At 40.4% G+C, this 25,358-nt stretch overlaps 3 protein-coding genes and 1 pseudogene across 4 annotated transcripts; 2 read left to right on the top strand and 2 right to left on the bottom strand.

Moving 5' to 3' along the window:
* Positions 1-377: 377 nt before the first annotated feature.
* LOC145656557 (myomesin-2-like) lies at positions 378-17,420 on the top strand. Of its 2 annotated transcripts, XM_081709707.1 has the most exons (36): positions 378-535; positions 1,219-1,311; positions 1,752-1,887; positions 2,335-2,492; positions 2,788-2,880; positions 4,168-4,256; positions 4,355-4,390; positions 4,926-5,090; positions 5,221-5,382; positions 6,159-6,300; positions 6,439-6,632; positions 8,154-8,281; positions 8,714-8,897; positions 9,187-9,204; positions 9,749-9,923; positions 10,087-10,208; positions 11,021-11,208; positions 11,340-11,466; positions 11,759-11,937; positions 12,101-12,215; positions 12,309-12,468; positions 12,585-12,691; positions 12,811-12,855; positions 12,952-13,088; positions 13,294-13,438; positions 13,560-13,619; positions 13,814-13,881; positions 14,123-14,236; positions 14,416-14,503; positions 14,586-14,624; positions 14,981-15,086; positions 15,420-15,583; positions 15,861-15,897; positions 15,991-16,013; positions 16,270-16,325; positions 16,462-17,420. In XM_081709707.1, exons 1-36 carry the CDS (start codon positions 393-395, stop codon positions 16,969-16,971), a joined length of 4,506 nt encoding a protein of 1,501 aa, XP_081565833.1. In that variant the 5' UTR covers positions 378-392; the 3' UTR covers positions 16,972-17,420. The 2 variants fall into 2 exon arrangements, with proteins under 2 accessions (XP_081565833.1, XP_081565834.1); XM_081709708.1 differs by lacking the exons at positions 8,154-8,281; positions 8,714-8,897; positions 9,187-9,204.
* Positions 17,421-18,048: 628 nt separating this feature from the next.
* Positions 18,049-19,470, bottom strand: LOC113582522 (lengsin). The gene is given in 5 exon segments (XM_081709722.1): positions 18,049-18,493; positions 18,496-18,824; positions 18,827-18,853; positions 18,856-19,051; positions 19,334-19,470. Coding segments are annotated over 5 exon segments (843 nt in total). The 5' UTR covers positions 19,466-19,470; the 3' UTR covers positions 18,049-18,334.
* A 38-nt stretch (positions 19,471-19,508) lies between these two features.
* Positions 19,509-22,410, bottom strand: LOC145656558 (uncharacterized; annotated as a pseudogene).
* Positions 22,411-22,674: 264 nt separating this feature from the next.
* Positions 22,675-25,305, top strand: LOC113582521 (protein tyrosine phosphatase 4A1). The gene is made up of 5 exons (XM_027018316.3): positions 22,675-22,967; positions 23,343-23,435; positions 23,574-23,704; positions 24,067-24,141; positions 24,357-25,305. Exons 1-5 carry the CDS (start codon positions 22,863-22,865, stop codon positions 24,472-24,474), a joined length of 522 nt encoding a protein of 173 aa, XP_026874117.1. The 5' UTR covers positions 22,675-22,862; the 3' UTR covers positions 24,475-25,305.
* The last annotated feature ends 53 nt before the right edge of the window (positions 25,306-25,358 follow it).

A 25,358-nucleotide genomic window follows, 5' to 3' on the forward strand; every position in this document is an offset into this window, starting at 1 on the left:
CCTACTGTTGAAGGCGTTTTTACTACCAATATTGTCTGTAGCCCCCTTTTCTAGACTTCTGAGGTGGGCTTAGCACTGTTTCTTAATAAGGTGATGTATTTGAGCTGCAGAGAGCTTTTTTTGCCTGTCTGAAGTCTTTGTTTGAATGCTACATTATTTGAATTCGAATCTTTTTCTCTTACTATCAAAATGACCGCAGTAGATAAGATTTTATAAAAATCAAGTGTAATATTCACTGTAATATCATTAATCATGTTTTACTGGCGTAGCTGATTGTATTTTTTGTAAATTTATCAACTGGGGTTTTGTTACTAATGATAAGAGTCTGAGGAGATATGCATATTGTTAACTGTATATTCTTACTTTAGGAAAATAAATAATAATAATGCTTAATGGCTTGTGATCTGACTGTTGGGTCCTTTTTAAGTTATCCCGACGTGCCTACAAGGGCCATGCCATTTTATCAGCAGAGACAGAAACAGGTTAGCCAGGAATATCAAAGCACAAAACATGCCATCCAGCAGATTCAAACAAGGTATGGGATACTATCTGGATTTATTGTAATGCTGCTAAGTGCCATGTTGGCATGCCAGTAAACCTGGGCAGGGCCTGCAGCTCTGGCTCTCCATGCACTGCTCTCACTTGCACTTTCTAAAGGCCAAAAGGCTTGACTAGTGACTGCAAGATTGCTGCTGACAGAAAGTTTCCAATGCTTTATACCTTTCAAAAGGTTCCAGGAGAAAAACATGGCACCAAGATGTCCTAATGTTTGTCCAGAATATTAATTTTGCCTTTGAGCTTCTACTTGTACAAGTAAGCTAACATTGCAAAATGGCATCCTGCTTGACAGTCATTGTGGGGTCAGCATGTTCACATCCACTACAAGTTCAAAAGAAGTCTTGAATTCACTGTCAGTAGTGGATTCAAGACTCAAAACCAATCATAAACTCACTAGTTTTGACTTTTGTAGGACTCTGAGGTCCTCTGGTAAAGCGGATTGAAATTAAGCATCTGTACAGGAAATGCATGTTGGATTCAGAGAGAGACTGTCCTTTAGTGGAACAGAGCTTCATCAGTTCATAATGACCCTCGCTCATATCGTTGCTGCTTCAGAGATGCCTTGCCTGCTTATAACGTTAGAACTCCTCTTACAGTGTGTTATAAAGGCATAGTGATGCATTATGCTCTCCTACTGGCTCTTCATTGATTGTTGGACAGGAAATTGTGCTCTAAGTCGGTGAAGACGGAGCAGGGAAAGGCCACGGAGGCAATGGCAGAACCAGCCTATAAGGTGCCAGCTTTCAGGCAGAGGTGAGACTCCATCAGCTGACGTAGCCACTACTGCTCAGCAAGCTATATTAAGACATGTAAGAATGTAAGAAAATACCTGAACTAGTGTTCTCATCAGTTGTATGTAAAAACACTATCCATCCTGACTGTATATTACAAACATTCAGACATGGGTGACCTTGGCTCCAGTTACTCTTGATGTTTGTTTGTTTAATTTTAACTAATATGAACTAATATGAGTCTCTGGATACTGCCAAGTGTTATATTGTAAGCATTTGTTTTATGAGATACTTGAAGGTCAGTAGTCACATACCATAAGTAAATTGAACTGATGTATTGATCGATCTTGAAAATAGACATTCAAGTCCACATTTCAGATTGCGTGTGCGTGCGTGTGTGCACGTGCGTGCATGTGTGTGTGTGTGTGTGTGTGTGTGTGTGTGTGTGTGTTTGTGTTATAGGGAACCAGAAGGAATGCAGGAGTATCAGCGCATGGCTGCTCATTTTGGGAGAGACCTGACAACCCTGCAGCAGGAGCTGCATAGAATTAAAGTAGCCACTCAAGAACAGGTGGAGAACATTGATATTACGAGAGAGGTAAATACCATCCCCTTCAGATTAAATGCTGTTCAGGTAAATACCATCCCCTTCGGATTAAATACCGTTCAGGTAAATACCATCCCCTTCAGATTAAATACCGTTCAGGTAAATACCATTCCCTTCAGATTAAATACCGTTCAGGTAAATACCATTCCCTTCAGATTAAATACCGTTCAGGTAAATACCATCCCCTTCAGATTAAATGCCGTTCAGGTAAATACCATTCCCTTCAGATTAAATGCCGTTCAGGTAAATACCATTCCCTTCAGATTAAACTACACCACTTGATCATTACTCTGATGAGAATTACTAGTTCAGAACATTTCTGCACTCACTTCAGAAGCCTTTTCTGTAGCAAATGTCCATTTAGAATTCTTGTTTGCCAGTGCCATTACTTTGTAGTCTTGCTACATGAGCTGTTCAAATATCAATGTCCTGTGTCAGGTCAGGGAAAGAATGTCGGTTCATAGGAAGGAAGTTCCTACTGAGATCCCCAAAGTCCCAGACTTCCTGGTGGGCCTGAGATCTCACACCGTGTGGGAGAAGACTCCAGTCAAACTCCTCTGCACTGTGTCCGGCTATCCCACTCCCATTGTCAAATGGTTTGCCCTTGATTTTGTATGACACTTTCTTGAATAATCACATCATGAAGTGAAGTTGTTATTTTGCAGTCCAGTGTTTTTGTTTATTTTCCCCCCATTTTAAGAAATATGGCAAATGCTACTAGACCATTTTAATTGCAAATGATTCCACTTAATCCATGCAGAATATTTCCTTGAAGTTCTTTACATTCATGCATTATCAGATCATAATGATATGAATACATTGTTAGTAGATTTTGTATAGCAGTTAATTTATGTGGTTACAATGGCATAAATATCTCTTGTACATTTGCAGGTATAAGAATGATATTGTGATTGATCCACTGAGTGTACCTGGAAAGTACAAAATTGAGAACAAATATGGAGTTCATGGTCTGATTATTAGCAGGTATGAACTCACCCAGCAAACTCTCAGGATAACATCTTTCATTATCTCCACGATATAAACTTCTAAAAGCCCACTTATTTGCCACTTACCACAAATTGGTGCTACAGAGCAAATCAGAGCAAATGTCTGAAACAGTTTCAATTGAGTTTTCCAGTATGTCAGTGCATTTTTTTCATCACAGTCATGGAGAATGAACCGCCATCTGAAGAGCCCCCAAAGCCCACAAACGCTAACTCATACCAGTGAGAGTGAATGGCGCCACTGTAACAGCGAGTGTTGCCTATTTGGTCTCAGAGAGGACCCGCCCTCATCTCCATGATGCCTCAGCTGTTGGTGCCGCACTGCTGAGCTCTGTGTCATTCGATGCCGGAATGCCTGCCATCTGAGTCCAGCAGACACTGTCGTTACAGTAGTGAAAGTCTTAAAGCTCTTAATTCAAATTAGCCTTCATTCAATCTCGGGGACTTTTCCCCCGTTTTTCCTTTTGGAAAGAGAATGAATGGGTTGTAAATGTAGGAAGTGCTGTCCGGTGAATGGGGAACAGTTTGTCTTTTGAAGCAGAAGTTGAAGGGGCACTTTAAAATAGTTGGTGCGGGCTGTGAAGGTCACATTTCCTCCTTCTATTCTCAATCGCTGGACTCTCCTTTAAGACAAGCACTGCCTTTCTTAGATCTCTCATCCAAGCCAATGTGGCCAGCAGTAGAAGATCATGTTCAGAAACGGGTTTTACCCATGCACCTAGGTGATGGCTCATCAACGCTATGGAGAATTACTGGGGAGATGTCAGGATTGCAAAAGGCAGTTCCTTTCATCTACTTTAGTTGATTATCCCCACCATGTCTTGCTAGAGATGATGTACATTGTAGGCAGCTTGTAGAACAAATTTAATAAAAATTTGATTAATACAGGTAAATTTAATAAAAAGATCACAACACCAAGATTTAAAAAATGCTATAAGGAAGTCTGTTTTACCACAATTTACTGTGTGTGTGTGTGCTCTCAGCATTAGAATGTAAATCATCCTGAAAACAATTTCCACCTTAAGCAGATGTTCATGTTATGTCAGTTTTAAGTTGGCTGGCCTGTTTAAAAGGACCATAAGATGTCTTAGCTAGAGACACAGTACCTGCAGGGAAGTAAATGTGTGTACCATATGGCCTAGTTTGGTCCACATTTTCCCTGAAAACACTTCACTGAGCCTTGCTTCCAATTATATAACCCTTTTGGAGGTTTTTCTTTAAATTGTTAATTTAGGTATCTGATAGGTATTTCATATTATCCCTGTAGATGTTCTGTAGCCGACTCTGGAGTGTACAGTGCTGTGGCTATCAATTCTGAGGGGAAGGTTGTCTCCAAGGCCACAGTGTGTGTAAGAAGTAAGTTCCTTCTGTCCTGTCCTCTTTATCCTCTTGTGCTGAGGGAATTTTCTCTTCTCTCTACTGGTTTTCCTGACTGTGGTCCTGATTTCTTGCAGGAGCAACTGGACCAGGAGAGATCTCCCATCTGCCTGGTGAGAGGGTGCTGAGACGCTGGCTAAGGCCCAGGGCCTTTCTTGAGATCATAAGCCACAAATAACCCTCTGTGTCCGAGGCTTGATAAGCTATGGAAGCTATGCTGTTATAAAGGATAAGCCAAGGTTTTTTCTAGTAGACACTACATAGTCCGATGAACAAAAAATGGCCATGTCATTTCTGTAAATAATACAACTTAGTGCAATTACATCATGACCAATTTACTTAATTTACCAAGATGGTTTGGCATTGACAGAGAGACTCCACAGCAAGGCAAGATAGATTTGTTTATATAGTACTTCTCATACACAGTGGCAATAGAAAATGCTTCATATAAAAGAATTGTTACACAGATAAATAAAACAATTGATTTCAATGGAAAATAGAAAATGAAAAACTATTGATTTACACAGAGCACATTTGAAATAAAGATAAAAATAATCTAGGAACTAAAATAAATGTTAAAATTGAAAGTGCTAACAGCAACACTGATGTGCACAGAAAGGCTAGCGTGATTGTGTCGCTCCTTTGCAGGGCCCTTGCTGAGTGGTATCCACCGTAGCAAGCTGGAGGTGTTCTTGCTGGAAAGTTTTGGTGTGACCTTTGGTAATGAGGGCGAGTCGCTAACTCTGGTGGCTAACATGGTGGTAGTGCCTGATCTTCCAAACCTGCCACCTGAAGTTATGTGGTACAGAGATGGTAAGAGGCTATCTCTAAGTGCTTATCTACACTGTAATTTCTCTAAAAAAGTCTTACTCTAATATGTCCTGTAAAAGACTCAGAGGGTGGGGGTCAGTTTTCCATAGATTTTGTGTGCAATGATGTCTAGATATTCTACTGAAGCCGTCCAGATGGGTGGAGATGTCCGTTGGTGGTGGAACTGCCAAGCTCACTTTTCCTCACCTGAACAAGGATGATGAAGGTCTGTACACCCTACGCATCTGGACCAAGGATGGAACCACCGAGCACAGTGCCTACCTGTTTGTCAAGGGTTCGTTAAAAAAACTCCCACTCCCCTTTTAACTTCTCCATTATACAATGCAAGCATATAAATCATATGGTATGTTGAGTTTGATGTGTTGTACATTCAAATGTTTGGTTGACGAATAGCTCAGTGGTTAACTTGTACTTACTAGTTCAAACCCCACCACTGCCAAGTTGCCACTCTTTTGATAAAAGCGTCAGATAAATGTAAACGATAGGAAAGCTTTAACAGAATCACAAAAACCACAATTAATGTGCAGATTACAATACCCAGTCACAATCTGTCTAGCTTTGATTAAAAGTAATAGGCCTCCTGTTTTGGTGAGGGAGCAAAATAAATGTTTCAAATATACATAGTAGTAATTTTTTCTGTGATGTCATTTGCAGGCATGATCTAGGTGGGAAGTTTTACTCTGTAAACATTTTCGTCAGAATCAGAATAATTTAATTCAGTTCTACAGTGAAACTGGAAACTGGAAAAACTCAAAATACCTGAAACTTAAAGAACATGTTGAGAATATCCCAGCTCTAGCCTAGGGGCAGTGCAAGCTCAGTGGTTAAGGTACTTGACCTGTAATCGGAAGGTTGTGGGCTCAAGCCCCGCCGCTGTCGGGCCCCTGAGCAAGACCCTTAACCCACAATTGCTCGAGTTGTACTCAGTTGTACTAATTGTAAGCCGCTTTGGATAAAAGCATCAGCTAAATGTAAATCTAGTCTGTAATTCCTGACGTTCTCTCTGCTCTGTATTATCTCCAGTAATTATACTGCGTGCATGTTTCATAGATGCTCCTCCCACTGTGAATGGGGCCCCAGGGGCTCCTATGGACGTCACCGTCTCTGATGCCAATAAGGAGTATGTCCTTGTCTCCTGGAAACCCCCCAACACCACCAACGAGCCTCTCATCACTGGCTACTTTGTGGACAGGTTGTCCCCCACCTACTAATCCACCATTAACCAGCATTCAGTCAAGACATCTGTTACTGGTTTACTTGTTGTATGATGCTAAGAGCTGTTGGTAGTGGGGTTTGCTCACATGGCTGTGTTTCCTGTTCTCCTGCCCAGGCGTAAATCTGGGACTAATGACTGGGTCCAGTGCAATGCCACCCCTGTTAAAGTGTGTAAGCTCCCTGTGCATGGGCTCTCTGAGGGGGCCTCGTACCACTTCCGGGTGAGGGCCGTGAACAGCGCGGGCATCAGTCTGCCCTCCAGGATGTCCACTGGTGTGACGGCTGCGGATGTGGAGAGCGACATCCAAGGTAGGGCCCCACCCCGCAGAAGACAGACGCAACCTTAACCTCTCACACACTTTGGGGCATCAGGGCAGGACTTGAAACAAAAGGCATGCGAGATCTGCATTTTCCCGTCCTGAAGAACAGACGTACTCAACGAGCTTCATAAACGCAGTGAGCACTAGTGCTGTACAAAGCTTAGATAGGAGTAGGTGAAGTATACTGAAGCGTTGAGTCATGATCCATCACACAATTCTATCACACATATTCATGTTCCATTACATCGGTGTTTATGTTCTGAACTATATAACATGAGCTTGAAGAGGCTGAATATATTCTAGTTAGACATCTAGCTAGGTTGAAATATGGAAACATTACAGATATTTTTATTGTCATAACAGTGATTAAAATCGAGGGAAAATGTGATATTGTGATTCGAAAATAGGAACTTCAAGGAGGTAACTTAGTGCTTCTAACTAACATCTCAGACAAGCACTAATGTTGTATCATTATCGCTCTTTTATTTAGAAAAACTGCATGTTCATCAAATAACGTAACACTATATAACAGCTGTAAATTAATCCATTTAACATCGCCATCCACACAATGTAAAGAGCATCAGTGACTGCAGTATTTTCTCTCTGACATGATTCAGTCGTGACTCAAGATCTACCAAGTCAATAAATACTTTCTTTTTTTGCATTAATTACACAGCACAACTTAGGAAAATACCAAACCCAATCAAAATCACATACATTGATAAAATCACATATAATCACACTTTAAAACATTACAGGACAGAATTATTTAAACCTAATAATATAATATAATTTATCAAAGAAGCATTTGAAGAAAAGAGTTTGACTGTGAATATGGTAATCTTTTTTTTATACCATATGTCTTGACTGGTCAAATGACAGTTACTTTCAAAACATAAATTATTTATATTAATAGATTCTCAATCAAGCTCTGTTTCCAAATGTCTAACTAACATTTAACATTGCCAGTTAAAACTAGAAAGTATTTTAATGGATATTCATACCAAAGTTAATTTACTTTCTAAATAATTAATCCTCCATTTTAATGAAGCAGTTAATAATGCAGTCTTCAATCATATATTTTTGATGTGCTTTAATCCATTAAAATTTAAACTGTCAGATACTGACAAGGTGAATGTTTGATATTAGTTTCAGATATCTGAAACTTATCTGATTAAGTTTTTGGATAGGAGTTCCCTCAGATATCAAACTCAGATCTCAAACTATGATTAAAAAATAGAGTCCCAATTAGACAATGTCATCCTTGTGGCCACTTGCATTAAATCAAAGTAGGTGATTAACATGTCACTTCTCATGTTCACAGTAACTTCTCAATCTCTAGTTTGCTAATAATAATTTAATCATTCTCTGTATTTAACAGCCTTTTCCATAGTGGTACTTTTTACCAAATGCTCACCTTGTCTCATTTTAGGAATCTTTAAAAAGTATACATGTTTAAAGGTTTATGAACTTGTATTTTGGAGTAAATTTCTGATCTGTCCCTGTGTAGTGTGTGTTACGTTGCCAGGGCCTCCAACAGATGTGCATGCTTCTGAAATCAATCAGACCTATATTGTTCTGAGCTGGAACCCACCCAGCCCCCGTGGACAGGCAACTGTGTGGTACCTCATTGAGAAGGTGTGTGGAGTCTGTGTCCGTGTTTGGATATTTAGCATTTTTTTTAGACCTTGGAAGTGTGGGGTCTATAATTTGGTTAGATCATTGGTTTGATTCCCATATATTTAAGTAGTTGCACTTGATTTACGTAAAACGCTACTCATTTCTCAGAAGTGTTCAGATCATCAGAAGATGGCAAGACCTGCTGCCACTTTCAACATTTATGATGTTTTGAGGAAACCACATCCATCTTTGACATCAAAGCTAACAAATAAATGCAGCATATAGAACTGTTTTACATGTCTAAATCAATCAGCCATTATTACGTATTAATTTTATCTAGCCGCATTTGCCTGGTCTGGGGCAGAGTGTGCTCGAGTGGGCAGGAGGGCCGAGGTTGTGCAGGAATAACCCTCCTTTTCCGTGGCCTGCGCCTCGGCTCTTGCCTCCCAGTCGGTAGGTGATAGTAACTTTTGGCAGAGGGTCAACACAGGTGTGCAGATCCGCTCCCCACGCTGCCCTATTTTTGATCTGGAGGATAAGAAGGCATACCGTTTCCGCGTTATCTCAGTCAACAAACATGGTCCAGGCCAGCCTTCCGAGCCAACAGCGCTCCTCCAGAAGGCAGATCCTTATGGTAAGCTGGTTTGCTTAAACAAACACCATCCTACCTTGACATGTTAAACACTGGAAAACATACTTTATGTTTGGATGGTGGTTACTATTGTAACATCATAATGATATGCGAATATGCCAGATGAATATAAAAAGCCCAGCAGTTTACTGTGTAAATATTATTATTTAAATTAAATATTTTACTAATATTCAATATTATAACAAAGTGAAATTTTTAAAAAAAATGTTGCATGTTTCAATGAAACTTCAAAAGCTTCTTTGATAAATATAGTCCAATGCGTTCTTTTCAGTCAGTATTCCAGACATTGGTATGTACCACCATGCATTGATTATGACAATAACATCACCATCAGATTTTGTTCTGTTGTGGAGTGGATGAATGTCGGAATGCTGCTCACGTTGGAGAGATAGTTCTGTTAGTATGACAGAGCCACATCACCTCCAGCTAAACTTCTCTCACTGCTGCTTGAGACAGATGTACAAACCACGTAAAAGCATTATAGCTAGAAAACAGCACACAAACAGTCAGTCGCAGTTTTCTCCGTTGACTTCCCCTCCCTTGCACAGTCACAAAAAAAGTTGCTTCTTACTGCGCAATGTTATTTTTCTTTAAAACCTCTGATGGTTTCAACAGGTCACTATTTATTTCGAAGGTAAGTCAGGCAATTGTGAGACAAATCAAAACACTGACCAACAAGCAAAACTATCCCTGCAAACCTCACAACATCAAAGCAAAACCATATATTTGACACCATATATTCTTTCACTCTTCTGTTCTTTGTGAATTTGTTTGTTCTTGTTACATGTCCTGTGAGTGAATTCTAAAGTCAGCCTGATTGGGTTTCTGGGCAGGAGTTCCCTCAGCTCCAGGCCAGGTGATGGCTTCCAGGAACACAAAAACATCTGCTTTTGTGCACTGGGAACCCCCCAAAAATCCCAACAATCTCATAGGCTACTATGTGGATTGCTGTGTGGTTGGATCCAAGGTCTGGACCCCCTGTAATCACAGGCCCTATAAACACACCAGGTAGGATGATCACAAATACACCAGGTAGCTCAACACCAACACACCAAGTAAGATTAACACAAGTACACCACACACACACACACACACACACACACATCAGGTAATAGATGATCCCACTGTGGATCAGAGGGGCCTAACATTCGTACTGTCACCCTCTGCACAGGTTTGTGGTCCACGGCTTGACTGCTGGGGATACGTATCTTTTCCGTGTCCAGGCAGTGAATGCCTATGGCCTGAGTGAGGAGTCTCAAGTGTCTGCGCCCCTCTTCGTTGATGCTGCTCTCGGTAAGTACGCAGCTAGATTTCTTTGTTCCGTGTTATATGGCTCTGTCATTCTCACTTGTTGTTACTGATTAAAAACAGATTTTGGGAGAGCTTGCAGTTAATGGAATGAAACAAAGGGTTATAGTGATGCATTTACATGATTTCAGTTCAACTGATATTGTCAGATAATTGCTTAAAATAGCTTTTTGATATCGATTCAGTATCAGGCTGATGCCTGATATTGTGCTGATGAGTAGTGTCAGAATGATGACAGTATTTGTCCTTTGTTCTGGATAAACTTACACTGTAATCTGATTTCTGCTTAAACATTGTTCTTTAAAGACAGAACACTACATCCATCTCAGTGTTAGATTAATGTTTTTAATCATGTAAAGATGACATGGGGCATATAAGGGAGAAATAACTTCTTGTGTTATACAGTGAGATGAGTGGATTATGGTATGTATGTTCAGTCTGTTTTTCTCAACAGCACAACTAAACACAACACTGTACTTTTTACTCCAACTTTTTATCCTCTGTTTTAATATTATTTTTCTACAAACCAAGCACTGGCACAATTTCTCACTGAAAACATAACATGTGGGGCTGAATCAAACTTATACTTACTAACTGTAGTCAACTTTAAACTGGGGTTTATGCCTTAAAAGCTGTTCCGACATCTTATCAGTCATAATGCTATTACTATGCACTGCGTTCAGATCCGAGTTTGTGATCCTGTGCCACAGTCGTTCACCTGTAACACACTTCACATCAGCAGGCCACACAGCTTGCGTCGCGTGTTGAGCTAAAGTGGTGGTTTCTGCCCCCACCAGCTGCCCCGTCAGCCCCATACGGAATCGCTCTGCTCAGCTGTGATGGATCCTCCATGACTGTGGCCTGGAAATGCCCCAAACGCACCGGGGGCTCCAGAATCACCTCCTACTACCTGGACAAGCGGGAAGCAGACTCTGTTAACTGGAAGGAGGTCAGCCCCAGCCCTGCAACCAAGAGGGTATATAAGGTAAGCAAACAATGCTTGTATACTGCTAATGATGTTCAGATTTGAGAAGCCAGCTCAGTTGATACCATGTAACTGGATTTTTGCAACCCTCCTGTCTTATTGCGAAGGGATTCTTCTGCCTCTGCACACAGGTGGAGAACCTGACTGCTGGATTGTTCTACGAGTTTAAGGTCCAGGCTGCCAACTTGGCCGGCGTTGGTCTGCCATCTGAGCCCAGCAGACCTTTCGCATGTGAGGCATGGACCATGCCCCAGCCCGGTTAGTATTTGTTACCTTGCAAGTGCCATAGTCTCTGAGGGAATCAGCCTATGGTCAGAAACATCTTCACTACTAAGTACTTACATTAATCATATGGCTGGTATTTAATAGTAAATGGAGTAATTCAATCATTTGTAGAGGTAATTACAACTGGTAATTACAATATCTAATTTTCATTTTGTTATCTTACAGGATTAGCAAGATCGTTACAACAAGGCATTTCTATTTGATTAGAGGTGGCTAGTTATCGCTACAGATCTAAGTTTGTCCTTGCACTGATTCCCACTTCCAGGCCCTGCATATGACCTCAGTTTCTGGGAGGTGCGGGATGACTCTCTGCTGCTGCAGTGGAAAGCTCCAGTGTACGTTGGTGCCAGCCCAGTCACTGGCTACTTTGTGGAAATGGCTAAGAAGGGATCCCCTGATTTTGTTGTGGTGAACACTGAAGCTGTGAACCGCTGTTACCTGAAGGTAACCAGCAGCTGTCTCCAATATCTGCATATTTTTACATGTAATGTTTCAAACAAATTAAGCTGTGCATCATATCTAAAAATGGGTGAGCCAATTCTTTGGTCATACATGAGCCTGCTAAGTGGCATAGTTTGTTTATATGATGTTGTATTTGGTGCTGTAGGTAACTGGTCTGGAAACAGGGGCTTGGTATGTGTTTAAAGTATATGCGGTGAATGTATCAGGTAAAGGAAAGGACTCAGATGTTTCTGAGGCTGTGTGTGCAAAGACATTGCAAGGTAACTGGGCTTACCCACTGCTACAGTGCTTTAGTTTACATTTCTGTGAACTTCATTGAGTTGACTTCTTTATCTTCTGTGACCCTTTTTAAGGTACCAAGGGGCTTGTAAGTGGGGTGGATGAGGAAACTGGAGATATTTTCCTGTCCTTCGAGGCCCCTGAGATTTCTGAGCTTTCTGAGTTTATTTGGTCAAAGTCATACAAAGAAATCACAGATTCCAGTAGAGTCAAAGTCTCAACTGTGGGAAGACGGTACATGACCTTTATACGTGGATGCTGGGAGACGTTATAAATGACATATTAATTAAAGGTGTTTAAACAAGAGTGTAATCTTTGCACCACATTATCTGTGACTGTGTTGCCTCCAGTTCAAGGCTGACACTTCTGAACCCTGAAAAGGAAGATCTGGGCCTCTATTCTGTGGCTGTGACAGAAGCAGACGGCGCCTCAGCCAGTCATACTGTCACAGAGGAAGGTATGTGACAAGCGCCTGTTGAGTTTCCTCGTTAATGCTGTTCTTCTCATGTGGTATTTCTTTTAAGCGCTTTGACTGTACAATTTCCAGTTGAATAATCGTTGTTCTTTCTTTTTTAGAACTCAAAAAATTGTTTGAGCTCAGCTACAACATCAGAAATCCAAGTCAGTACTGCTGTGTTTTTCCACAAGTTTTTAATATCTGTCTGCATTGTAAAGATTCTCCATTTGGTGATGTTACTTTGTCCTTTTGAATTGTAGTTGTTCCCCTGAAGACCGAGCTGAACTATGAGATCCTAGAGAAGGGCCATGTGCGTTTCTGGCTGCAAGCCCAGAAGATATCCTCTGCTGTGTCCTACAGGTTCATCATTAATGATAAGGAAGTCACCCGTGCTGAGGTGCATACCAGTTTCCCTACATCTCATCATGTCTCAAGTTCTTTGTGACTGCATATTATTTCAGAAAAACTATTTCATTTCACCCACTGATGTCAGACAAGAACTGTCATCAAAAATCAGCTTTTTGGCCTTAACAGCCACTGGAGAGTCATGTTGTCTGCACCTCTCCTGCTTCACCAGCGCCTTGTTTTGTGTGTGTGATTAGGGTCACAAGATCAGCCATGATGCTTCCACAGGAATAATTCAGATGACTGTTGAGCACTTCACGAGGGCCAACGAGGGCACTTACACCCTGCAGATCCATGATGGGAAAGCCAAGAGCCAAAGCTCCCTTGTGCTTGTGGGAGATGGTCAGCGCTCCTCTTAAACTGACTGGCTGCCATTGAATGCTAAGTCTTGTTATTGTGTATCATCTAAGTGTCCTTGCAGGTGTCAGTAAGTAACTATGTTTTTTTTCCCATATGGTTTCAGTTTTCAAGGTTGTATTGAAAGAGGCTGAGTTCCAGAGAAAGGAACACATCAGGAAACAAGGTTATGACAGATTCTAACCATTCTACAGCCCATCCCCATGTAATACTAGTACAAAATCAAACAATGAAATATAATGTTGCATAATATTAATATATTTTAACTGGGGGATAAACATGAAAAAGTTCCTGTTGTGGCTGAACTGTCATCTTATCTAAGGTCTGTTTTGGTATTCAACTTTTATGAACTTTTCACAGGACCTCATTTCTCAGAGTACCTGACTTTCCATGTGGATGATAACTGCACTGTTATGCTTGTATGCAAGGTGAATACAAATACTGATTTGCAGAGGAAGATTGTTGTGTTCACACATAAAAAGTAGTGTATATTTAAAATATCTTACAGTTCATTTGTATGTAAATGTTTTGAACACCAGACATCTCCACAACATAGCCTATGGGGTTTTATAAATAAATGGATTGACAGCTTGGTGTTTTCACTGTCTGACATTGCTTGCTGAACTAAAGGACTGACACCATGGTGTTGTTTATGTCATTTTGATGTAGTTGGCGAATGTGAAGAAAGACACCACCTTCAGTTGGTTTAAAGATGATGAGGAAATCACTCTTGATGTTGCCCCTAACCCAATGTCTGGAGGCTGTGCTCTTCCTATCCCCTTGGTAACCAGCTCAGAACCACAGTTATACATCGCTAACACAGACTTTAAGTGCTGTGCATATATTTCTATGTAACCAAATCTAACCAAGATAATCTGTGATTTAATGGATACAGTATCTATTGAGCTGATGGTTCTTACTAGAAGTGTCTTTTGTACTTTTGCATTCAATCCACTGCATAGTTCTCCAGAAAAGACCAGGGAATTTACAAAGCTGTACTGAGTGATGATCGTGGAAAGGATACTTCTATTTATGACATATCTGGCAAAGGTAATGTGTTGGGGCTTTTTTACTGCTTAGTATTTGCTGTCATGTTGCAATATAATTCATACTTCTTTTCCTTGTTTTGCAGTATTTGAGGACATCATCAATGCCATTGCCCGCATTGCTGGTATATTTATTGTTGTTGTTGTTGTTGTGCATCAAATACAATAGCATTTCTATTTGCTTAGTTTGTCTGAGGGTTCTTAATTAAAAATGATTAAACTAATTTATTTGCTTACAATTATTTGGTATTAGTTTGATATTGTAATGCATGTTATTACATGCAAAGTGAATACGATACAAGAGCAATGCAATAGCAATCCTCAAACCATGTGCAGTCTATACACATGTTGTTAGAGTGAGGCTAAAGATAATTTGAATGTTTAGTGTAATTGCACAGAGCTGTTTTGATGCCTACTGAATTGGCAGGACAACACACAGGAGAACTGGGGCTACCTTCTAAATGGCTCACAATTCTTACAGGTTCCTCTGCTTCTGACCTGATGATGCAGTGCACTCCAGAGGGCATCAGACTGCAATGTTACATGAAATACTACACAGAGGAGATGAAGACCAGCTGGTTCCACAAGTAACAGCAGGATTTTACTGTTAATCCACCAGACATCATAAGATCCTCAGCACCTGTTCATGTCTTTATTGGCAGAGTTAATGAGAATTATTACTACTAATATTTTAAATACTGCTCAAAATAAGTCAGTAAATAAACTTAAAACATAATGAACATTGCTGAACCTGCTAACACGGTCCTAATCGATGTATTGACAGAATGGCAAATTGCATAAGCTTAGAGCACTCATCAATAGAATCTTATAAAAAATGAGAAACTGCCATTTTCCACATATTGTCATTGACAAAGAAATGTCATTAAGTATCTAATAGTTGGTGGTGTTGGGGATTTGAGGGAGAGTAAGATCGCCTCCTCAGAGAAGATGAGGATCGGAGGCACATGTGAGATGGCCTGGATGCAAATTTGTGAGCCTACTGATAGGGAGAAGGGTCATTACTCGATCGAGATCCATGATGGCAAGAATGCCCACATCCGCACCTTTGACCTTTCTGGACAAGGCAAGTCAAAAGCTGTATTAGTTATTTTTTATATAGGCTTGTCACTCTTAGCAGTATGTTTTATGCAGGTATTCTGTCCATCAGAAAAGTTGAGGTTTGAGTATTATAATTGCCAAAAGATATAAAATGACATGTAATGTGTAGCTCAAACTATTGGACATGCACATGTATTTGTAAATACTGAATGGGATTGTAATTCAACATATAATGTATAAATCTTCAGTTATTGTCTTCAAAAAAAGTACTGATATATAATTTCTTTTTCTTTTCAAAACAGCATACACTGAGGCCTATGCAGAATTCCAAAGACTCAAGTAAGACAAACACTTAACATATAGATATATATTTTCACATATAATATTTTCTTTCTTTTGCTAATGAGCTTTGCATTATTTTTATTTTTTTAGGGCTGCTGCCTTTGCTGAGAAGAGTAAGTATGAGAATGATGACAGCAAAAGATTTTGCATGCAGTACTGTTGTGCTTTATTGTTTCGTTCAATGTATCTTTTAAGGATATTGATATAATAGTATTGATATATATTTAATTATATTCCAGTTAATGGTATTTATTTAACAAATATAGAACATTCTGACTTAATATTCATGTCCTATTGATGATGTAATTACTGCATATACTGCATATTGTGAGCTGTCTGCATTTACCAAAATGCCTCTTTTTTGTGTAGACCGTGGCAGGGTAGTTGGTGGACTACCTGATGTTGTCACCATTATGGAGTATAAGGTAATATTTACCTGATCTGTGCCTTATTGTAATTAATTAAAACTGGCTGAATTTGTATTCTTATCATAATGCTCTTTAAAGTAATTTAATGTGCACAATGTTTCCCTTGTCTTATTGTGACCTCTGACCTTTGCAGACCCTGAGTTTAACATGCACAGTTTGGGGTGATCCCAAGCCAGAAGTTACCTGGTTTAAAAATGAGCAGGAAGTCGTGTCTGATGATCACAACCAGATCTCCTTTGAGAGTGGCAAGTTTGCCAGCCTTACCATCAAGTCTGTCACTGTGGATGACTCGGGCAAATATAGCATCAATGTGCGCAACAAGTATGGTGGCGAGTTTGTTGAGATCACGGTCAGCGTCTACAAGCAGGGGGAGCAGATCCCTGAACCCAAACTGGGCCAGATGTCTAGATCCAGCGCAGCGCCCAAACCAGCTGCACCACCCTCCACAAAGCCCCAAACTCCTACACCATCCATGAAGTCCCCCACCCCCACCCAACCCCACTCTGTTAAATCTCCAACCCCAACCCCACCTCCAAGCATGAGGTCTCCTCCCCCAGCTCCTAAATCCCCTACCCCACCGAGGAGTGCCAAGTCTCCCACCCCCCCCAGGTTTATGAGGTCCCCAACTCCCACTAAGAAGTAAACACAAGGTTTTTTGCAGCTTCAGTATGTTATTGTTGCAAAGAGTGCTTTATAACATTAGGAAAGCTGGCCTCTACATCAGCTTTCCATTTTTAATAAGGTGGCATCTGATTCAGTAATTCTCTCCCTTATTTACCCCCCCCCCCCCCCCAAAAAAAAAGGGTTGGGATTGATTCTCTTAGATCATCTTAAAACTCAAAATGTTGCATCCAGCATATAAACCCTCAGTGAAATTGTGAAACAAATACCTGATATAGTTTGCAAGTTTGTTTGTGTTTATATGTTGTACACATCAAGCCAAAAATATGAGGATTATGAAGTTGAATCTAAAAGGGTCTGTTTACTAAAGCAGGCACCATCACTGCAAACAGCATCACTACATCACTGTCTTGTCTCATTTTGTCCTGCAGCTTTAGAATTATTTGGCAATTAAAACCAGTGATCAACTTCCCTCTGTTTCTTCTTATTTTGATTTTTGACTTTTAACCTTGCAAGATTCCAACTTTGACCCTCAACAAAGACTTTAACAATGTCAAAAATGCAAAAGTACTTGAATTTCTCAGTTTAGTATCCTGAGAAAAACAACCGCAGTTCCATATGCAAAGCGAACGCTCAGCTAGTACTCAGAAAAGACACAGCTATAATTACTCCATGGGAAATGAATACAGATGTCACTGTGTTGAATTTAGTAATTTGCATCTGAATCTCAGTTGAAAAGAACTACATTTTAGAATTCAAAGCAATTACTTCACAACAGAAAACACTTCGGTGGATCAAAAAAATATCAGTATTCTGTTTGTCTTGCCTCTTTAAAGAGCTTAGTTATCAGGGTAAAAGAAAGTTTACAGATGATTGGTGTGAATGAAATACTCTAATGGACAAGAAGACCTGTGATAAATGTTCTTATTCATAGATTTGTATATAAATTTAAAGTTAAAACTTTATAACAAATTTATGGATCCAAATTAAATAAATAGAAGCTCAATTATTAAAGTCATATTATTATTTACAAAAAAAACCCAAAAACAAATGGTGCATTAAGCTTGCATTTAACCATGATATGAATAATTGGTGCTAAAAAAAATTAAGATGCGATTTTCTGCCTAAAGTTGAAAAAAGTTGCTTAAAGTCCAACTTTCTAGAGGGCCTAGTCTTGTGCTGATCGCGTGAATGTGTCTGAGACCCAACCCACAAGAGAACGTCCATTAAGGGCAACGGAGGGTAGTTGTCTGGGGTGGAGGTGTGGTGGGCTACAGCAGGGGGCGTCAGGGGGAGGTGGGAGTAGCCATGGCAGCTGTGATGGGTTGTGGCTCAGTAACATCATGACCATGGCTAGGTGTACCTCAGCAGAAAGAGACACTAGATTACTGCACAAAGGGCTCACCTAGTGTCCCACGTATCACACTGTCTTCTCCCAGGGCCTCTAATCAATCCTCAAGCTTCACAGAAATTGCAAACAACTTCTGCTGGGCTGGAGTTCTGTCAAGAGCCTCTTCAGTGCTGAGGTTACACTTGATACCCTGTAGTCCTCAGTGTCTGATTGGAAAACATTTCCCCTGCCATTGGCATCCCACAGGCTATGAGAGAGTATGATGACATCATTTGTGAGGAAGGTGGCAATATAGTTATACTTCCTGGCCATCTCTTTAATTCCAGTGCAAAAGGTGAAGGCACAGTCAGCAGCTCCAATCCCAAGCTTAGGCTTGAAACAGATCTCCATCTGATGTGAACCACTAGCAGATGCAAAGCTATCCACATCAACAGCCATATGGTACATCTCTCTCAGCAGCTGCTGTAGGAAAAGCATATCATGATTATTCAGCAAGGTAGTAGCGGGAAAGACACAAGTTTGGCGCCCAGCTGGTCTGGAGTTCCTAAGATTTATATGTGAAGGAGGAAAAGAAGAAGAACCCTAAGGTTTGAATCTGGCCAAGCATGACCTTAGCAACAGTGCGGAGAGAAGTATGCAGTGGTATCCAGGCGATGGTTCAGGGATTGCAAATGATACGAGTGGTTTGCTCATCCAAGGGAAGAGCCGGGAATGTGGAAAGACCAGGGACCAGAAGGACATCACTGTGGAAAGATCAGGGAGCAGAAGGACATCACTGTGGAAAGATCAGGGAGCAGAAGGACAGTGGTAACTCCAGAGAGCTTCTGGACATGGATGCACCATAAGCAGCCTTGGCTGTGATGCAAAAAAATACTGATCAATATCCTCAAACATGCATTTATGCATTTTATTAGTCAAACTATCAGCTGATCCAATCATTGTCTGCTGGGGAAAAAATGATTCCAAAAACTTTAGAATTAGAGCTGGACAAAATTAAAAGATAGGTGAGTTAGTTCAGCAAGGAGGAATTTACGTGAAAGAAGCAAGCTGGGACTGTCTTTGATCTAAACACTCCATGAACATCTGTGGCTTCAAAGCGAATAAAGCCTATGCTCTCACAGACAATCCCCTGCTGAAATGAGACTTTGAGATCCACAAGATCCATGATATCCTATCTGAGTATTCTTCTTGTTATCTATGGTGTAAACAAAAATGGCTGGTGATTAAATATCTGGAGTAATAAGTGTTGAATGCAAGGATTAATTATTCAACATTAAGTCACAAAAGGTTTTTAGAAAAATCTAAATGTTCTTCTATTTTTATCTCGGCCTGCAAGGAAGAGTGGCAGTAAAGTGAAGTTAAATATTCCAAATGCACACTGACCTGAATGTGATGTCCATCCATTTGAACTGCAGGGCCTATTGGTATGACCATCAGTACACAATGACCACCCCCCCACCCCCCGACTCCCAGCCAGATGAAGCACTCTCTTGGTGTTGAGGTTCTTTTATTACTCTCTAGAATGGGTTTGAAGGTTGTTAAGGACTTGAATGGTTCCTCATCTGGTCTGCGATCTGTCCTCTCTCTATGCATGTGCTGAGGACTAACTGCCTGGATTTGCATTCTTTTTCTTGGACTCAGTAGGGATCTCCACTCTTTGTTTAGAAACACCCTCTATGGGGAGTATGTAATCCTGTTGGGCTTGTATCACCATGTATCAGTACATACATAGTCCCCTTGTGATTCAGTGGTAGCAGTGGGTTGTTTTATTGGGTGTGGGCCAGTAGAAATTACAGTGGGATTGTCTTGGGGCTTGGAACACGTAAATCACTCTGTACTATATGGGCACATAAGTTGCCTTTCTACTCCAATCCAAAGAGCATCATGTTTCTCACTTACTATGATCCTCTTCTTTCTGCTATGACAAACACTTCCTCCATCTACTTGGTCTGATTCCATGAAGGCTGTCTCCTAAATGAATGGAAATGATTCATAGTTAAGTGTATGCAAACACCATCATATATATATGGTTTTCATTTGTTGCAACTAATATATTGTGAATAAGTGACCATTGTAAATAAAAACTGAACTCCCTAAAGACAAATTGTACTTTTCTCAAAAAAGACAAAGAGGAGAAGAAAAATATTGCATACCATCTTTCCAGATTCTGATCTTTACACAGTCTCTTCAATTCTTTATGACAACGGTTTGAAATTTCATGAGTTCCAAGATGAAACAAGAACTATACCAGAGCACATCTTTTATAGATCACAGGTACAATGCTGACTGACTGGAGCATCCTCCCTATGCAACCCATGTGCCTAGAGTAACATAACAGCTTATGACTGAATTACAAGCTCTTCCTCCCATCGGCCAAACCCACAAACTGTCCAGACTCTTCAGTCGATCGTATAGGGATGCGCTAATGAAGGAAATACTGAGCATCAGCTTTTTGAACAGTCCACTAAATATCATTTCACACAACTAAACGTCTAGAATGATGCATTTACAATCTAAAGGAAACAGCCCCTGCCAAGCCCATAGGCATACACAAGGCCCATGTGTTATTCCGATATTAAAACATTTTCCATGCTTAGGAAAGAATTTGTCGCATGGGACACTGTTCCTTGTACTAGTAAAAACAGTAGATACCGTTCGTAAATCTCAATATTGGTCCTGCTGCAATTATTCGTGGAAATGTAGTCATGGAAAAATGTGTTTATATACATGAATGTGTCCGAGCTACTAAACTGTAATGAAGAGACATGAGTCCCCAGCTGGTGCTTTAGAGGCAGTGACAGCAGTGGTGTGACCTGCTTGTGTAAAGGCGCGCGCCCTGCGTCCAGGGCGCGGTTACTGCACGAGCCTCCACTCTCGCGGCGGCTGTATGGTGGAAAACACTTCAGATCGTTCACGTCTTTCTCGGGACCGGCTTTATGGTTAAACTACAATCTTCAATGAGTAAGCATATTCCAGTAAGTAAACGTGTATCTATACGTGGAGTTTTATCCGCTGTGTGTTTAATCTTTCATTATATTCGTTTGCGAGTTTGTTTAAAAACGAGGTCATTGTGTTAGCCTGAAAGCTAAATATCAGCGTTCGTTAGCAGTAGCTAGTTAGCTACGTGAGCAGACCTGGATGTTTTGTCACACTGATTATCGCGCGTTTGTTACTAGTTGGTGTACAGTATGGATTTTACACCATATTCTGTCCTATTCGTGTCGGTTTCTTCGATGTAGGTTATTTGCTAGCTGGCTATCTAGTTAGCGGTGTCAATTGGCTAGCTAGCAAGCTTTGTACTTTACCATCCCAGAAGAACTAACCTAGTGGCCGGCGGGTCATTCTTTGTTAAGTGTGGGCTATCATTTCATTAGCCTGGTAACTGTCTAGCTAGCTAGATGATTAGGAAACAAGTCGCTTTAAGAGAACGAAAAAAGTACCCAGTTAGCTAGTTGGCTAATTTAGAGCATAATGTTTCGTGTTATCCGTATTGGGCCCGACGGTCGGCTGCTTGCCGCATTCCCAAATCTGGGTTAGCTAATCTAGCCTAGCCAGCTAAACAGCGTTAGCAACAGCTTTGCCGAATCTTGCTTCTTTGTTTTCTTTAGCTACCGAGCTTATAGCTAATACCATAGCGAGATATGCCGTTTGTGTATTTTGTTTACCTTGCAAGGTAGCCAGCCAGTTGCTGAACTTATTTCAGTTCCCTATTTTCGTTTACGTCTAGATCGTCCATGTAAGATGTAGCTAAGATTGATGGAACCTATCTATCGTAGTTCGGTTTTAGCCGGTAAAATGGATGCGAGATGAAAGGACACCTAAGCCTTAACCAGTAAGATTAATCATTCGGCCTAAAATCTAAATAAATAAAAACATCGCTGGAGTAAAACGATCACTGTTTTTAAAACAGAAATAACGTCTGCACGTTTTAAGGAGTCGTCGCTACAGAATCTCCTATTAACTGCTTCTTTCCCGTTTCAAAATTGTCATTTTCACAGCCATTTATTAGCCTCATGTATAAAAGGCAATGCTCTACGACGCTGTAAAGTAATGACCTCACCCTGTTTATTTACCTGTCTATGATCCAACAACTTCTGCTTCCTGTCATTGCAGCAGTTCTGTGGTGTATTGGGTCACACATTTATGGAGTTTCTGAAGGGCAGTGGGGACTACTGCCAGGCTCAGCACAGTGTGTATGCAGAGAAGTGAAGGGCGAGCCTTGCTACCTCACTGGAAGACAGACGTGTGTGAGTATTTTAAAGTTGGCGGGATCAGACACGGAGAGCAGGCGTCCACAGCAGCCAGGCCAGTCTGGATGGGGTAAAAAATCTCCAGAAGTGCACTGCCCTCGTTGGCCCTCCGTCTCCTCGTTCACCTGAGGACCAGCCTTTTTATTTATTTTTATTTACCAGTTTTTTTTCACTGTTCTTTTGATTTTCATTCCCGGCGTTTGCACGCTCTCTCACTCATCCTTTGAGTGAAGTCTCTGTGGAAGATTTTTCTTCAGGTTTTTTTGTGGTCCTCTCATTTTTGTAGACTTTTATCACTTTTCATTGTTAATAATGGCTCGTATGAATAGACCTGCCCCTGTGGAGATCACCTATAAGAATATGAGGTTTCTCATCACCCATAACCCTACCAATGCAACTCTGAATAAATTCATTGAGGTAAGCCTTTCCAAAATCAAAAATGGTCAAAGTTGCCCGTATTTTCTGATTAGTCGCTATGATTTTCATATTCAAATCCCAAGAACACAGCATTGCATAGCCTAATAAGTGGCTAAAACTTTCAGTTTTAGAACTACTATGCTTCTGCACACATTAGTCCATCTTTGTAAATTTGCAAATAGAGAGAAAGCCATATACAATCTGTATGGCTAGGCCAGTTTGAGTTTCTCTTCTAAAAAAGGTTTTAATATGTTTAAAAGAAATCTCATACTGCCATATTGGAAAAACACATTAGTCGTTAACATTTTTGTGCATGCCAATATGATTTTATTTTGTATATGTCTCATTAACCAAACTGGATTTGGTCTTTACTAGGAATTGAAGAAGTATGGTGTGACAACAGTCGTTAGAGTCTGTGAGGCAACTTATGATGCCAGCCTGGTGGCCAAAGAGGGTATTCAGGTTCTGGTAAGTAGTTGGGCTTTACAAAGTAAATGTAATGACCTGCCATTGGTATAGGCTTCCCAGAATTAAAGGTGAATGTAGAAGAATTATTACAATGCCAAAGACCAATCATTTTCTCTCTACCTTTTGCAAAACCTGCAGGATTGGCCATTTGATGATGGCGCGCCTCCTTCTAACCAGATTGTTGATGATTGGTTAAACCTGTTGAGGATGAAGTTTAGGGAGGAGCCAGGCTGCTGCATTGCTGTCCACTGTGTAGCTGGCCTTGGAAGGTAATGTTTTGTGGGAAAATGTTTGATGTTTTAATAAACTTAGATTTTTTTTTTAACAGCACCTAGTAACCAAACTAAAGTTAAAAGTTTACTAATTGCAGTACATGTGGTTTTGACATGTATAATGCAGCAGAGCTGGTTGTGATTGTGTAACTTGGCAGTTTTTCATTAAACCTTGCTGAGACTGACTTTGAGATTACTTGCTGCACCTTTGGGGTGGTCTCCATCATTTGGGTGTGAGAAAATGACTGCTTTCTGAAAATGGCTGATGGTACATAGAAAATGGACTTGGAAAAGTTTAGAAACCACTGGTTTAAATAGTCATGATGTGCTACATTGTTGTGCATGCTTTATGCCCACAGAGCTCCAGTCCTGGTTGCCCTTGCAATGATTGAGTGTGGCATGAAATATGAAGATGCTGTCCAGTTCATCCGACAGTACGTTTTGACTTTTTTAAAAAATGTGCATTAGATCAAGGAGCAAAGTAAAAATAATTTTGACTAACTAGTCACTACTGTAATATGCATCATCACATAGAAACGAGCAGCCTTAAATCATTCATTTGCTGCTTTCAGAGCTTGATACCTTCAGAGGCTCTACGTTGTAAAGAATTTAGTGTGTCGTATTTGATGGCCATATTGAAACGTTACAGGAAGCGGCGTGGTGCATTCAACAGTAAGCAGCTCTTCTACCTGGAGAAGTATCGTCCAAAGATGCGTCTTCGCTTCAAAGATTCAAATGGCCATCGCAACAACTGCTGTATTCAGTAGTCTGAGCAGAGACCCTGCTGCAAAAGCAGAATCCAAGTGTTTCTCCAATGTGGGCAGTGTGTTCTCTTAAGTTGGGAACGTATAAAGAAATTTCTAAAGAAATGAATATGATTCACTTGTGAGTACTCCCTTTTGTCTCAGTTTAACATAGTAAATGCTGTCTGTTGGCAAGTTCAAGTGCTTGTGTATGCTTGTTAAAATGTAAAGAAGGATGCTAGTACATTGCATCTCTTATTAGCCATTGGCTTTTTTCCCCCCCCTTTGGCAAGTTGTCACAGGAGTGTGCTCTGCCAAACAAAGTATTTCACAACCATACAGCATAGAAATAAGTATGAGTTAAACTTTGTCAGTTTTGTTTTTGATGATCTTTAGTCCATCATTACGATGCCTGCCATGTAATGGTTCATATTTAAATGCCTTATTAATGTGGGAAAGGCCATTTAATGGGGATAAGTATATGGCATTTGGTGTAGTTTACTTGTGAAAGATGTGTAAGGCAGGAGAATCGTGGATTAAAAAAAGAACAGCTGTGGGGGGTTATATATGGGAGCTGTGGGATCTAGTTTGTTTTGTTTACTAATTACTGCCATGTCAATAGTGTGATGTTTGTTTGTGTTTTGGCTTCAAACTGGACCTCTGTGTTATTTTGTATGCATTTTTATTTGATGTGCATAACTTAATACTTGGATACTTGATTTATGTATGATATTTGAAATGTACAATTAGACCGGCTATTTATACTATTGGTGGGTATGTGATTTAGTATAGTGAGAGAAGTTGTAACTGTTCACCAACTTGAGAGAGTACATTAAAGAATACACTGAGAACCTGTGCTGTCTGGATTTCCTATGAGAGAACCTTTTATGCTGAATTACTCTTACATG

This window comes from Electrophorus electricus, unplaced genomic scaffold (assembly GCF_041902795.1).
Source record: "Electrophorus electricus isolate QZ-2024a unplaced genomic scaffold, ASM4190279v1 Scaffold79, whole genome shotgun sequence".
NCBI classification, from domain to species: Eukaryota; Metazoa; Chordata; class Actinopteri; order Gymnotiformes; family Gymnotidae; genus Electrophorus; species Electrophorus electricus.

Excerpts from the sequence above, each read along its gene's own strand:
- LOC113582521 (XM_027018316.3), top strand. The coding sequence starts at position 22,863 with ATGGCTCGTATGAATAGACCTGCCCCTGTGGAGATCACCTATAAGAAT. Across the intron at positions 22,968-23,342 it reads CTCTGAATAAATTCATTGAG|GAATTGAAGAAGTATGGTGT; the intron begins GTAAGCCTTTCC and ends GGTCTTTACTAG. Across the intron at positions 23,705-24,066 it reads TGTGTAGCTGGCCTTGGAAG|AGCTCCAGTCCTGGTTGCCC; the intron begins GTAATGTTTTGT and ends TTATGCCCACAG.
- LOC145656557 (XM_081709707.1), top strand. The coding sequence starts at position 393 with ATGGCTTGTGATCTGACTGTTGGGTCCTTTTTAAGTTATCCCGACGTG. Across the intron at positions 13,882-14,122 it reads CTGTTATGCTTGTATGCAAG|TTGGCGAATGTGAAGAAAGA; the intron begins GTGAATACAAAT and ends ATTTTGATGTAG. Across the intron at positions 14,625-14,980 it reads TGCCATTGCCCGCATTGCTG|GTTCCTCTGCTTCTGACCTG; the intron begins GTATATTTATTG and ends CAATTCTTACAG.